Source organism: Lissotriton helveticus, chromosome 7 (assembly GCF_964261635.1).
Source record: "Lissotriton helveticus chromosome 7, aLisHel1.1, whole genome shotgun sequence".
Taxonomy (NCBI): Eukaryota; Metazoa; Chordata; class Amphibia; order Caudata; family Salamandridae; genus Lissotriton; species Lissotriton helveticus.
In genome coordinates this window covers 75,839,136-75,853,931 of record NC_136068.1, presented here as the reverse complement: position 1 = coordinate 75,853,931, position 14,796 = coordinate 75,839,136, and the positions used below count along the sequence as shown (strand labels likewise).

The window sequence follows — 14,796 nt, the reverse complement described above, 5'->3', positions numbered from 1 at the left end:
GGGTATGGGTCTTCTTAAAGTTCCTCGTGTAAAAAAGGCCAGAATGGGAGGTCGCTCCTTTCGTGTGTTGGCAGCAAACCAATGGAACACCCTTCCTATTGAAATTAGGTTAGCCAAGACTGAAACAATTTTCAGGAAACTTTTAAAAACACATTTGTTCACCCTCTAGGTCGGCTGCTCCTGTTCCTGCTACTCTCTCCATAGCGCGGGGATACGCCGGGATGGCGTCACCAGGCGCTTTACAAACCCCTTTATTATTATTATTATTATCTAAATTGATTGACTGCATAACTATTCATTTAACTTGACAGCGAGAGTTTGCTCCGCCTGCCTATTAATAAATAATAATAGCGGAGGCACATTTGAACGTAGCGCTAGACTGCAACTTTTTGACTTGTGCTGTTGCGCTGCCTGCAGATTTCCTTTGCCTGATTGTGCCGACTCCACTGCCATTTGTTTTCGAGGCACTGCCGATCGGACCCCAGTCCTGTAGCATTATCGGATTGCCGCCATTTTGTTTGTTATTGTTTGTGCCTCCCTGCCCTGATCTCCACCCCGCTCCCGCCTTCCAGCTGACCCCCCCTCGCCCCTCCCCCTCCACCATCCATATATGACAGATGCTCTTACGCGCATCGTTCACGCGCAGCGATCGCGCCCCATGCGCGCCGAAGGTGCGCCAAAGGTAAGCCCGTCTGCGCCGGTCCGCGCCTGGACCGCGCCCAGCGCCACACCCCCTAGCCCCCGCAACCCCCACTCCTCCCGCTTAACGTATGACACCTCGACCCTCCTAGCCCTTAACCCCGAACGCTCACTAAAGTGTTTCGAAGCCGCCCCAGGACGTACCCACGGTCCTTTTGCCTGCCATTCCTGCAAATTTACCAGCATCAAGATCCAACCCATTTCCACTACCCCCAAACCCAGCTCCGACTCTAACCATCTGAAGTGCATCCTGCTGAACACCCGCTCGATCCACAGACACGCAACTGAACTTTGGGACCTACTCGACACTGCTTCTCCAGACATCGCCTTCCTTACAGAAACCTGGATGAACGCATCATCAACACCCGACATCGCCATAGCCATCCCAGACACTTACAAGATCACCCGAAAAGACCGCACCAATCAAACTGGAGAAGGCATCGCCATCGTCCACAAGAACAACATCAAAATCACGACCAGCTTCGACGATAACCTTACAACCGCCGAACACCTCCACTTCCAGATCCACACCGACCCTAGGACCACACTTAGAGGTACCCTCATCTACAGGCCCCCAGGAACCCGTAAACAATTCAGCGAAGACATCACTGACTTCATCAGCCCACATGCCCTCGCCTCCGAGAACTACATTCTACTAGGAGATCTCAACTTTCACCTGGAAAAGAAAAACGACAGCAACACCACCACCCTTCTTGACAACATGGCCAATCTCGGACTCAAACAACTTGTTGACACCCCCAGCCGGACATACACTCGACCCAATCTTCACCTCCAGCAAATACATTTCCTTCGATCGCACCACAGCTCTCCATTGGACGGACCACAGTTGTGTTCACTTCAGCTACAAAACCACCTCGACCCACAACCCCCCACTACCTATTCCTCGAAGAAACTGGAACAAAATCACCACCGACCAACTCCTCACATCGCTCAACCAAAACCCACCCGCCCTCTCATCGGACCCAAACCAAGCTGCCACCAAACTCAAACAATGGATCACTCACAGCGCTGATGAACTAGCACCCTTGAAAAACCATCACAACAAACAGGACAGCAAAAAGGCCCCCTGGTTCAACGACGACCTTAAGAAATCCAAGAAGCTATGCCGTACTCTCGAGAAAAAATGGAGAAAAAACCCAACCACCGACAATATGTCCACCTTCAAGGCAGCCTCCCGCAAACACCACCAACTGATTCGATCCACCAAGAAATCAGCATTCAAGGATCGACTCGACAACAACGCCCATAACAGCAAGGAACTATTCAACATCGTCAAAGAATTCACCAACCCCACCGCAGCCTCAAACAACATCACCCCCTCCCAAGACCTCTGCGATTCGTTATCCTCCTTCTTCTACAACAAAATTGCCGACATACATAACAGCTTCGAGAACACTTCCAACGATCAACCCTCTCCACCCCCCTCCGAACCTAAACCGCCCTCTAAAAACCTCAGCACCTGGAACCCAATCACCATTGATGACACCATCCGAACTAATGAACTCCATCCACTCTGGCTCGCCAACCGACCCCTGTCCCCACCACATCTTCAACAAAGCAGACTCCATCATCGCACCCCATCTCCGTGATGTCATCAACTGCTCCTTCAACTCTGCCACCTTCCCAGAAAGCTGGAAACACGCCGAAGTCAGCGCCCTCCTAAAAAACCCACCGCAGACCCTTCTGAACTTAAAAACTACCGCCCCGTATCCCTCCTCCCATTCCCTGCCAAAGTCATTGAGAAGGCCGTCAATAGCCAGCTCGCCGCCTTCCTTGAATCCAACAACTCCCTCGATCCCTCACAGTCCGGCTTTTGAGCCAAACACAGCACCGAAACAGCCCTCATCGCAGCTACAGACGATATCCGAACACTACTGGACAACGGAGAAACAGTGGCCCTCATCCTACTCGACCTCTCTGCCGCCTTCGACACAGTCTGTCATAGCACCCTCATACAACTCCTCAGCAACATCGGCATACAAGGGAAAGCCTTGGACTGGATCATCTCGTTCCTAACTGGGAGAACTCAGAGAGTCCGACTTCCCCCATTCAAATCAGAGGCCACCGAAGTCATCTGTGGTGTACCACAAGGATCATCACTCAGTCCCACGCTCTTCAACGTTTACATGAGTCCACTCGCATCCATCGCGCGTCAACACAACCTTAACATCATCTCCTACGCTGACGACACCCAGTTGATCCTTTCCCTCACCAAAGACCCTAACACCGCCAAAACCAATCTTCACGAAGGCATGAAAGAAGTAGCCGAATGGATGAAAAACAGCCGCCTAAAACTTAACTCAGACAAAACGGAGGTGCTCATCCTAGGATCATCCCCCTCTGCCTGGGACGACTCATGGTGGCCTTCGGCTCTGGGCACAGCACCCATACCCACAGACCACGCACGTAACCTTGGCTTCATCCTGGACTCCTCACTCTCGATGACCAGACAAGTCAACGCCGTCTCATCCTCCTGCTTCAACGTACTTCGTATGCTCAAAAAAATATTCCGCTGGATCCCCTCCGAAACAAGAAAGACTGTCACCCACGCACTGGTCACGAGTCGACTAGACTACGGAAACACCCTCAACGCCGGAATCACAGCCAAATTACAGAAAAAACTCCAACGCATCAGCGAGACTCATCTTGGACATCCCTCGCCAAGACCACATTACCGGCCACCTGAAAGACCTCCACTGGCTCCCCGTCAACAAGAGAATAACGTTCCGTCTCCTCACCCACGCACACAAGGCCCTCTACAAACTAGGACCCGAATGCCTCAACACTCGACTGTCCTTCTACACACCCTCCCGCCAACTAAGATCCTCCAATCAAGCCCTCGCCGCAGTGCTGCGTATCCAAAGATCCACCATTGGGAGGTAGATCCTTCTCCTACTTGGCGGCCAAGACCTGGAACTCACTTCCCACTCACCTCCGCCTTACACAGAACCATATCTCCTTCAGAAAAGAACTTAAAACCTGGCTATTCGATAAATAATTAACCCCCTCCCCAAGCGCCTTGAGACCTTCTGGGTGAGTAGTGCGCTATATAAATTCTTGAACTTGAACTTGAAATGACCGAATTTCGGCCGTTACCAACCGGTATTAGGCATTTGAGATGTAGGGGCCTAATTTAAGGATTCGGTAATTTACCGAATCAGTAATTTAAGGAATCGGTAAATTACCGAATTCTTAAATACTGATTCGGTAAATTACCGAATCCTTAATGTAGGGAGCACTCAAGTGAGTGCTCTTCACATACAAGGATTTGTTATTTACCACCAACTACAAGTTGGTGGTAAATAACGAAAACCGTTAAAAAAGCAATTTTGTGCTTTTTTAACAGTGCAATGTGGCAGACATACATGCCCTTAGGGCATGTATGTGTGCCACATGTGCACCCATGCACCATTCAGGGGTACAACAGGGTGTCAATGTGACACCCTGCCACACTTGTAAGTTCTCCCCCAAATACCGATTCGGTAAAATTTACCGAATCATTAGCTACATACCATTTACCGATTCTAAAATACCGAATCGGTAAAATTCGGTATTTTAGAATCGGTAAATGGTATTTACCTACATATGGCACTAAGTGCCATACACTCACCCAGCCAAGCATGCACAAAAATGTTGAGGAGCCTGAGTGAGCCCGCATTATTTTTCATGAGATTTGTACTCGTGGTACATCCCTTAAACAAATTCTTTCTTGATGAAAACAGGCATAGGATAAGCCGTGTAAAATGCATAATGTTGCAGATATTATATGTTATATGTCGGAATATCATGTCTTATTTTCTTTTCCTAAAGTTTGGACCTGGTTTATTTTAGCACTAGTATTTTATGCAAAGACTGGTAGTGCTAGTTATGGCTTTATGTGGACTGCTGTGGGTTTGTGCACTGTTCTATCCCACTTACACCTCCAGGCATTTGTGATCAGAGGGTTGGAGCTCCTTGACGCTGCACTCATATCATCTTTAGGCATAAAATAGCTTTTGTGCATGAAAGTTGGCCCACGCTGCAGTTCCCACCACGTTGCATTGCACGAGAGCCCCCCGTAAATCTGGTCCAGAGCTCTTTAGGTCTTACATCAGTCACATTTAAAGGTGGACCCAAGAGGTTTGCCTTTACAGTGTATCTGCCCCATCGGATCCAGGCAGAAATCTTGCGACTTTCAGGCAGGATACTGGAATCGGCTCCCTTGATGATCTTATCTTATTTCTTACCCTAGAATGGAAAATACACACTAGGAGGGAATGAGAAGTTTCATTCTTTGGCCGACCTCATTGAACACTATAAGAAGACGCACATTGAGGAGTTGTCGGGATCTTTGGTTTACATAAAGCAGGTAAGACTTTTGCTGTTAATGAAGCTAAGCACAGTCAGCCCTTTCTATGTTTAGATTGAGGGCTTTAGACCCAGCAGACCCAGCCCTTTCCATGTCTTGGGAATACACTCCCAGCATGGTCAGTCCTTTCCTTGTCTTGAGAGCGCACTTAGCCCTCCACTCCCAGAGCAGTCATCCCTTTCTGTGTCTTAGGATTCCTCAGATGGACAAGATCCAGGAGACAAAGGTGGTCAGACCCCACACCACCCATCTCTCAACATCTTGCTAATTTATCGGTCTCTTGTTGCATAATTGAGTCTGAGAAGAAGTTGCATGAGAGATATAAGGGCTGATGGAATTACAGTTTTTCGGCAGCAATTTTATGTTTTCCCTATCTGGTCGGGTAGGGGCTGATGCCAAGCACCTGTCTTTAATGCCTCCTCCAAACAATAATCTGTTTTACCTTTGCATTCTCCAGTGATGAGCTGCTTCTTAGTAGTCAGACCTGGCTCGAAAGAGGCTGAGTGTGACTTGCATAGCTGGGCAGCCAGCAAGGGAAGGGAGGGGTTGGCTTGTTGACTCAGTCTTTGACTACCAGATTGAGAAAAAACGAACAATGGAATCAAGTTTGTGTTAGCCAATAGTTTGGGTTTCCTCTGGTACTAACGGGTTTAGTCCCTGCTCTAGCTTCTCTGTAGGTTCCCCTCTCATACCTATGAAAATGGACACAAATCTGGGGGAAATGGATGTGGAGTCATAATAAAAAGCAACATAACGATTTCTAGCAGCTCTGCTTGAGCAGTGAAAGCTCTCAGAAAAAAGCAAATGTTTGCGCATACTGATCCAAGGGAACCCCACTCACTGCGAGAAGTGGGAAACTATAGTGGGAACCCACAATTGAGGGTGCCAGCAGAACCTGGGTGAAGTCATGAATGGCTAAGTCAAGAAGGGTGGCATCATGAGGAACAGCGTTCATGCCAGCCTGTGCAATATGTGTTTTTTTACAAAGTATTTTGCCAACAAAACCACAAAGGGAAACTGGAATTTCTGGCTCGTCTAGCAGATGTATGTGTATCCAGTAAGCTTCATGGTATAGGAGTGGTAGGATAACTCTGGAGTTTAAGTAATTTGGACTTTGGTCACAGCTTTGAATTTTAAAGCAATATCTCAGAGGATTAAAGTTCCAGCTGCACAGCATAGCATACAAGCACAGGTGACAGATTTACATTTTATATAAGAGTTCAGTGATTTCATGATTTTGTAGCAGATATTCTGTTACTTGGGGTCACAAGTTACAGTCCTGTTAAATAGCTAGTTTAATTTTACAACCATTTCAATAGAGCCTCAAGTCACCTACAAGGCATACATTAGAAACTTTACAGGTTTTAAATAACTGGTTTGTTATTCTGTGGTGGATTAATAGGGGACCTTAGCCAGAAATGGTGGCATGCATGTGCCTAATTCAGGATAACTAGTCCACCAGTGATGTTGTCACCCTGAAAGACGCCACGAGCAGGATTTCAATTGGTCTTTGAAGCGCATGGCATATTTCTACAACATGCCGCGAAATCACAACCAGCAGGTGAAGTGTACATGCCATGTGGGTTCTGACAATGTACCCCCACTTTGAGAAGTACATTCACTGTGTCCACATAGACTGGGGCAACTTCTATTACTGGCTGATGTGGAATTTCTCAATGGGCTTTACCATAATATGGCACTTCCCATGGCAATGGTAGCCAGTCTGGGGGAAAATGGCACCGCTATGATGGACTTCTTCAAATAGGGCAGGGCTTTCTTGACACCCTGGTGGATGGTTATTCCGCTGTACAGACCCAGAATCTGGGCTCCTACTAAATAGTGTTCATTCTGTGCTGATGACTTGTGAATGTGAGTTTCCTTTACTCTTGTCTACTGGAATAATGGTTCAATGTGCTTCGGAATAAATACTGTGTAGTGTTCTTTTAGTGGTCCAGACCCTAGTTGGTGCATGGTTGTGCCCTACTGTGTATGTCTCCAGTATTCGGCACCGCCAGCTATCACTGTCTATAATACTGAGTACTCTTTGTTTGGTTCATGCTTGTCTCTATTTCCAGCCGTACTTTGCGACCAGGTTCCATGCTGCTGACATTGAAAACCGGATGAAGGTGCTAGACAAGAAATCTGAGGTGGCGGACACAGACAATTCTGGGTTCTGGGAAGAGTTTGATGTAAGATGGAATGTCTGTTTACTCTCTTGTTTACTCTCTCTCTCTCTGGCTCTCTTTTTCTGTCTCTCTCTGTCTTAATGTCTCTCTCACTTGTCGTCTTGCTCTACTTGTCTGTCTCTCTTCTTTCTCGGTCTTTCTCTTCCTTCTCTGTTTATCCTCCCTTTTCCTCTCCCTCTAACCTTTTTCATCCCCATCTACCCTATTACACTCTTCCCTATTCTCTCTCTAACTCCACCAAACTCCTGCTGTTGCTTAAACTAAAACTCTGGCATAGTTCTACAAGGTTTGCTTTCCCACCCAAGGGTGCCACTGCTGAACTTTGGTTCAATGCACCAATGCTGAACGTGAAAGACCGATTATGTAGTTGCACAGAACCCCACCCAATACACTTTTGAAGTGGAGTCTTTGCTTTGGAGTTACTTACAATCCCTAAAGCAGGACCTGGGACACTGTGGTCCCGAAAACAACCCTATTTCACTCTTTATAATATCACACACACAAATGGCATTAAGAAGAATGGAAACTTTTAACTAAAAGCATTTATTCCAACAGGGCTATCCTGTTTCTCAGCACTCTAAAATCACCACACAGAATATCATAAAAACAGCAAATAAGCACGTTGCAAACAACACAAATGAAAATGAACATTTCTAACATAGTTAAAATGCCATTTAAAAACGAAACACCCTAAACCCTACTTCTATGCACTGCCCTAGGAAAGCATGGAAAATAGAACTTGCGATCTAGACTTTCGTGGGGAGAAACAACGCACAAAGAGGCGTGAAGGCAGTGTTGCATGCGAAAGGAAAACATACGCCAAAGCAGCGTCCTTTCTCTTGGCCTCTGTTCACTATCTGCATTAGCTGCGATATAGCAACTTCTTGACCCCGTTTTGCTGTTAGCGCTCTGTTGGACTCGCGCTCACCTGCTGCCCTTGTTGGAGAAGCTCGCCGCACCCGCTCCGCGGGTGCCGCTTCGTCTTGGGACTTGTGCCGACTCTGCCTGTTGTCGTGGGGGCACTTTGGATTGGATGTGGGACCAGCAAGGCTACAGGGCTGCGAGCGTGCAGGGACTACCTGACCCAGGTGTCCCTGCGAGACCGAGCCCACCTTCGGTCCGCTCTCCCTGTAGCTCCGCCCCCCGCCCATCGGTGGGCTGTTAAAATCACCTGGAGCAGCCCCTGACCCTTGGGACACCCGTTTTGCTGTTAGCGCTCTGTTGGACTCGCGCTCACATTCTGCCCTTGTTGGAGAAGCTCGCCGCACCCGCTCCGCGGGTGCCGCTTCGTCTTGGGACTTGTGCCGACTCTGCCTGTTGTCGTGGGGGCACTTTGGATTGGACTGTGGGACCAGCAAGGCTACAGGGCTGCGAGCGTGCAGGGACTACCTGACCCAGGTGTCCCTGCGAGACCGAGCCCACCTTCCGGTCCGCTCTCCCTGTAGCTCCGCCCCCCGCCCTTTACCAACTACTATAAACAGTGTTTGTTTCCCGCAGCGCGGGACGCAGCCCGGGGCAAAGACCGGGCTAAGAGCGGGCCGTTTGAGGCCGTTCGAGGTCTGAGAGGTCTGGGCTGGGCCATATCCCTTGGGTTTTTATATTAACTTTGTTTTTACTTGCGTTAATTCCTTTGTGCCCTTGTTCCCTGTTGTTTTTATGATGTGTTCACGGGGCAGTCGTAGCAAAACTGCCAAGGGCCTTAAAAAACCCAGTGGGACCCTGGATGACTTCCTCACGAAGACCAATTTGGCCATTGACGCGGAAATCAATAAAATGCAGCACAGGGTTTCCCTAGAACTAGACGCTGCGCGTAAATTGTCTCTAGATATTGCTTTTTCCAAGAAATCATCCATAGGAAAGCTGGCCTTAGCGCTAACCCCCGAGCGTATATCGGGACCTTGTCCCTTGCTTGCAGTGGCTGATATACACCACTCGCCACCCACATTTCCTATTCTAACCCCTATGGAGGAGCCTGTACCACTTACTTATGTGGCTGGGATAAGCTCTCCAGTAAAAATTGTCATGCCCAAGATTGCTGTTAATGCTAGAAAGGTTGCCCTACAGCGGAAAAAAAGTCTGGCTAGGTCTACCTTTGCTCGCAAAAAGGCTAAAATTGCGAGATCTCAGTTTTTTAATAGTCGACGACCATTGGGCACACTTGGGTTTGGGGAAGTAAAAGATAAAACCACCACAGCTGTACTAGGCAGTGACATCAGCCTTGTTCAAAGTGGTGTTGAGTTTGATCCCCAAGTGGTAATTTTCCAAGACAAGAATAAGGAAGGGTCAAATGAGGGTAGATTGAGTGTGGTAGAGGGGGATAGGAGGGGGGACGAGGCATTCTTACAAACTGTTTGGGACACACTTAAAAAGCTACTTGCCCCCCTGGAACTTAGACTTTCCAGAATGGAAAACCATTTGCTAGAAATGGACAGGACTATAGTTACACTGGCTAGCTTTAGTCTTAAGCAAATGGAAGCTAGGCTTTCACAGGGTGAGGGCTCAATTTCCCAGCCATTTGAGTCAGATCCCCCGGCCCCCCTACTCCCAAGACCCAAACCTGTACCAAAACCTCGCACAATAGTTGGGGATAGCGCTATTACTACTTCCAATCCTAGCGTCTGTCTCCCGTCTCAGGATCCATTACCACCCAAACCCAGACAACAAGCTTGCCCTGCCAAAAATACAACACTATCTAATGCTATGGCTCAAACTAGTTCTCAACGAAATGTAGCACGTTTTAAACCCAGGCCCCAATCTGTTGTACAACAGCCTAACCAAATGACTAATAGGAATCTGCCATCCTTAGAATCTAGCCGACCGAATTTTCGTGGTGGTTATATCGATCTACCACCAGAGGCCAGTCCATATGTCATCGTATTAGCTGGTGTACCTACTCTTGACCCACAAACAAAAGAGAATCTTTGGTCTCTTAAAAATAAGGTCACTCATTGGCTAAACAAGAATAGACAGCTACCTAGTCACCAAAGAAGTCAGGTTTTAATGGTGCGAAGAGTACCATGGGTTGGACCCACTCACAAATCCATTACTGGTGACTGTATAGTGGTGTCATTTGCTGACCCCCTTACAGCACAGCGTCTTTGTTTATGGGCCCCTTGTGAAGACGACCATTCAGTCGTTGTTAGACCTCTCACCTTTTTCTATCCTCCTCGACGGCAGCTTGGAATGGGAGGGTCTTGGACGACAATCCAAAAGCCCAGGCACAGAGTAATTGGGAATGGTGGGCTTACCCAGAGAACCAGGTGGCAAGGTGTTCCTACATCAAATATGTTTGGCTGCTTGGATGAGGTCGATTGACTTGGGGGGGTGGATGCTTTAAAACATCCAGTAGATCTCATTCCGCCCCCCCAGGCACTACCCAGTATGGCTTGTTCCATGTCGCCTTCAGGCCTACGATTAACACTGGACACTGTTTATAATTCAATTCCGGCTGAGTTAGGAGTTCTGGAACAATCTGAGACTCCTAGCCCTAGTAATCCAGTTAATGAAATTAAAATGGCCTCTTGGAACATAGCAGGTTTAAGGGGTCGCCTGGATAACGATGATTGGGTTGATTACATTTCTACACATGATATCATCGCTTTCCAGGAAACCTGGTCAGTTGATCCCCTGTATAGAGTAGGCTTCCTAAATTTTTATAAACCTGCATTGCAGGGCCCCAGGGGTAGGGCTTCGGGTGGTTTAACCATATGGATAAAAAACTTACTTGGTTTCAGCGTTAGGGAAATCCTGGTGAAGAACCCTGATCTCCTTTGTTTATCCTTAAGCAAGGATAATTGTAAGGATATTGTTCTAATTAATATCTATGCCCGAGGTTGTCAGGGTGGTAAAAAGCAACCTATCCTTAATGACTTGGAAGACCTCCTAAATGAGCACAAAAGTGACCAGCTCGTTTTAGTGGCCGGTGACCTGAACTGCTCATTCGAACCCATCCTGAATTTTGTTAAGGACGTAGGGATGGATGATGATGTTGTCTGGAATATTCCCCCGCTAGCAATAACTAAGGGAGTCAGGGGTACGGAGGCTGCCCTCCACTGGCTCGGACTCTGCCTGGAATGGGGGTTCCGGGCGGTGAACGGCCGTAGCCTATCTGACAAGGCGGGTAAACCAACATTTAATAATGGGTTTAGTGCGAATCGCATTGACTATATATTGGTCAACATTGACTCCTGGGATACTGTAGTGGATATGTCAATAGAAACAAGGCCAGAGAGCGACCACAACCCACTTTCACTTGTACTTAAGGTCCCGGGTCTAGGGCTCCCCCTGGCAGAAACAGCCTGTATCACATCAGACCTAGTCTTGAGTGACAACAGAAGACGGGTCAAATGGTCGAGGGTCATAGCTGATCAGGAGCTTGTCTGTCAAATAGAAGAACTGGTCTTAGATACTAGAGATAAGATGAGTGCATTATCATCTAATGACAGGGCAAAGCCCATTATTGTTGATCTCCATGAGGCATGTTTTGTGGCCATTAGGGAACTGCTCACTAGGCCATGTAGAAAACAGAAAGTGAAGCAACCCAAGGGTTGGTATAACAAAAATTGTAGAGAAGCCCACAGCATTTTAATTGCTGCTGTTAAATCTAGAAACACTCCAGACATTAGGATAGCGAGACAGGCCTACAAACATATCATTTGGGAAGCTAAAAGGGAATGGGATGATTCGTACTGGCTTGAACTCCTTAAAGCCTGTGAGTCGTCCAACCAAATTAAGCTTTGGGAGTTAGTCAGATAGGGCAGGGGCTCCGATTCACTTACACCTGAAAATCATGTTCCCGCTGTTGATTGGGTGGAATTTTTTTCCTCTCAATTTAAAGATCCTAATATCGTCCAGCTGGCAGGTGAGTCCGTAGCGGGGACCATACCAGTAATTTATGGGGATAGGCTTACCTTTTGTACCTCGGATACTGAACATGCCTTAGGCTTAATCCAGTCTGGGAAAGCCCCAGGTATAGATGCAGTACCAGCAGACCTTTTTAAACTGAATTTAGAACTGTGGGTCCCTTACATAACAACTTTAGCAAATTCTATTGCAGCAGGGGCAAGGGTACCACAATCCTGGAAAGGGGCTGAAATACTTCCAGTCTACAAGAAAGGGGATCGATCTTCACCGAAAAACTATCGCCCCATTAGCCTGATTGATACCATACAGAAAGTGGTATCAAGAATGGCCCTAGCTAGAATACAGGGGTGGATTGAGCAGAACAATATACTCTCCCCCATGCAAGCAGGGTTCAGATCAGGCACCAGCACCCTAGATCAGGTGTTTCGTCTAACCATGCTGTATTGGAAGGTGGTCTTTTTGGGCGGCGGTGTCATCTACGCCGCCTTTGTCGATCTTAGGTCGGCATTCGACTTGGTTCCCAGGGCTAAACTTTGGGATGCCCTTAGACTCATGGGCTTTCCACCTGAACTATTAGAGCTGGTTAGGCGCTTACATGAGGATAACTTTGCCCGAGTAAGATGGGGGAAACAGGGTCAGGTGACCGCTAGCTTCCCTGTGGAACGTGGGGTCCGGCAGGGTTGCGTGCTGGCCCCCACCCTGTTTCTCCTGTTTATTAATCGGGTGGTTGCTTTCTTTAGCGAAACACAAACAGACGCTCCCACCCTGGGGGGATCAAAGTACCCCATGTTAATATTCACAGATGACACCCTGCTCCTCTCCAAGACTCGGAGTGGCGTACAAGCAGCTCTAAATAGATTTGCAGAATTTTGCACAGAAAATGACCTTCAGATTAACGCTGAAAAAACTAAATTTATGGTTTTTAACAAAAATAAACAAATCAAAAGTTCATTTTTATTAGGAGGTGTCCCAATCGAACAGGTCAAAGTCATGACCTATTTGGGCGTGACCCTTGACCATCAACTTACTTGGAACCCCCAGTTGGAGGTTAAAATTCTTAAATTTGTTCGCCTCACAGGATGCTTGCTGAAGGAACAGAAAAAAACCTTGACCAAACGCATTACACCAGCGTTAAAAATCTATGAGGCCAAGGTTAATGCAGCTACCCTGTATGGCGCGGACATATGGGGCTACAAAGGCTTGTCAGCACTAACCATAGCACAGAACAGGTTCTTTCGGAACCTAGTGGGGCTTCCTCAATCGACACCCATAAAACCATTGCTTTTGGACTTAGGCTGCAGACCCCTGGATGAGATGGCACAGTATCGTCTTGCTGCTCTTTGGCGACGCCTCTGGACGACCCAAGAGCTTAGTCTTTTCGCTCACGAACTGGGCGAGATTAGATCATCGTGGGGTGCCCAGAAAATTCCTTGGGTGCGGGAGGTCAAACAAATTTTGCATTCTATGGGCCTCCCCGAATTATGGCTACATCCCGAATGTTCTAGGTTCCCTTCTAAAGCGGAATTTAAAGAGCTATTTTGGGCTGCAAAGAAATCTGTAATGGTCTCCCTTTCATCAGAAAATAGCCTAACGGGACTGTTTTTAACACACAAGATAATACCGTCCCTTGAGCCCTATTGGGATTTGATATGCAAAACCCTCGACCGTAAGCTGTATCATCAGTTTCGGGTGGGCACTTTGCCGATCAATTCCTTTACTGCAAAGTGGGCAAAGAATTCAAGCATCAAATGCCCTTATTGTCCTGACCAGGTTGAAAGTATTGGCCATCTGTTTTTTGCTTGCCCAGCATATCGATTGCCCCGACTAAAATGGTTGAAACCAATTTGTAAAACCTTAAATTGTGAGGGGAATCGTACAGCCCTGCTGAAATTACGTGACATGCGTACTGAAAAATCTGTGATCTGTGTTGCTAAATTTTTGGGGTGGATGTGGCTGATTCGCGCAAAGAACTTGTAACCCTTTTTTTTTTTTTTTTTTTTGCCTTTTTAATGTTTGTATATTGCCTGATGGCAAATTCTTTTTATACCTGGGGTTCCACTGTGAAATGTAAAAATGTTGATATGTTGAAAATGTTTTTATTCTGTGGTCTTTTATGAATTTTATTCGAAATAAAGACTAATGAACTGAACTGCAACTTCTTGGTGCTCTAGCAGCAGTCAGCATCGGCTCCAGCATTATCTGGTGCGATAATCTGGGCAGAAAACCTTTCCTGACAAGCAAATGGTCAAGTGGCAGTCCTTTTATACTATCTCTTATAAAGGATTGGATTTCGTACATAAGTTCAGGAGTTTCTGACATAGGCTATTTGCATCAAGGTGTACATTCCAGACATATCCTGATGATCCTAAAAGGTAAATGGACAACAATTCAGACTATTCTGTTTCGACTATATCTCCGTGCGTGCTCTTATTTGACCTTGAAATTTTGATAACTAGACACTTGTCCCTGACTGGTGTCGCATAAGGTGTGATATCTATGTCATTGCTTGAATGACTTGACAATTTCACAGTCCTTATAATGATACGATCAGACAACATCTGCGTTAAGGATCGTCATGATAATGATTCCGCATAAATTGGGAAAAAATGGTGACGCCCATGACCTAATATTGAGAAAATAGCTACTCCCATAACTCAAGATGGAGACGGGAGCATTCTT

The 14,796-nt window shown here is 47.0% G+C and overlaps 1 protein-coding gene across 3 annotated transcripts in view; it reads left to right on the top strand.

Annotated features, from left to right (window-relative positions):
* The window catches only part of LOC144768106 (tyrosine-protein phosphatase non-receptor type 6-like), an 848,841-nt gene that overhangs the window by 245,458 nt on the left and 588,587 nt on the right, over positions 1–14,796 (top strand). For all 3 annotated transcript variants that reach the window (XM_078651512.1, XM_078651513.1, XM_078651514.1), the window contains 2 exons: positions 4,952–5,068; positions 7,144–7,257. In XM_078651512.1, coding sequence (XP_078507638.1) covers positions 4,952–5,068; positions 7,144–7,257 — 231 coding nt within the window. The remainder of the gene's footprint in view (positions 1–4,951; positions 5,069–7,143; positions 7,258–14,796) is intronic.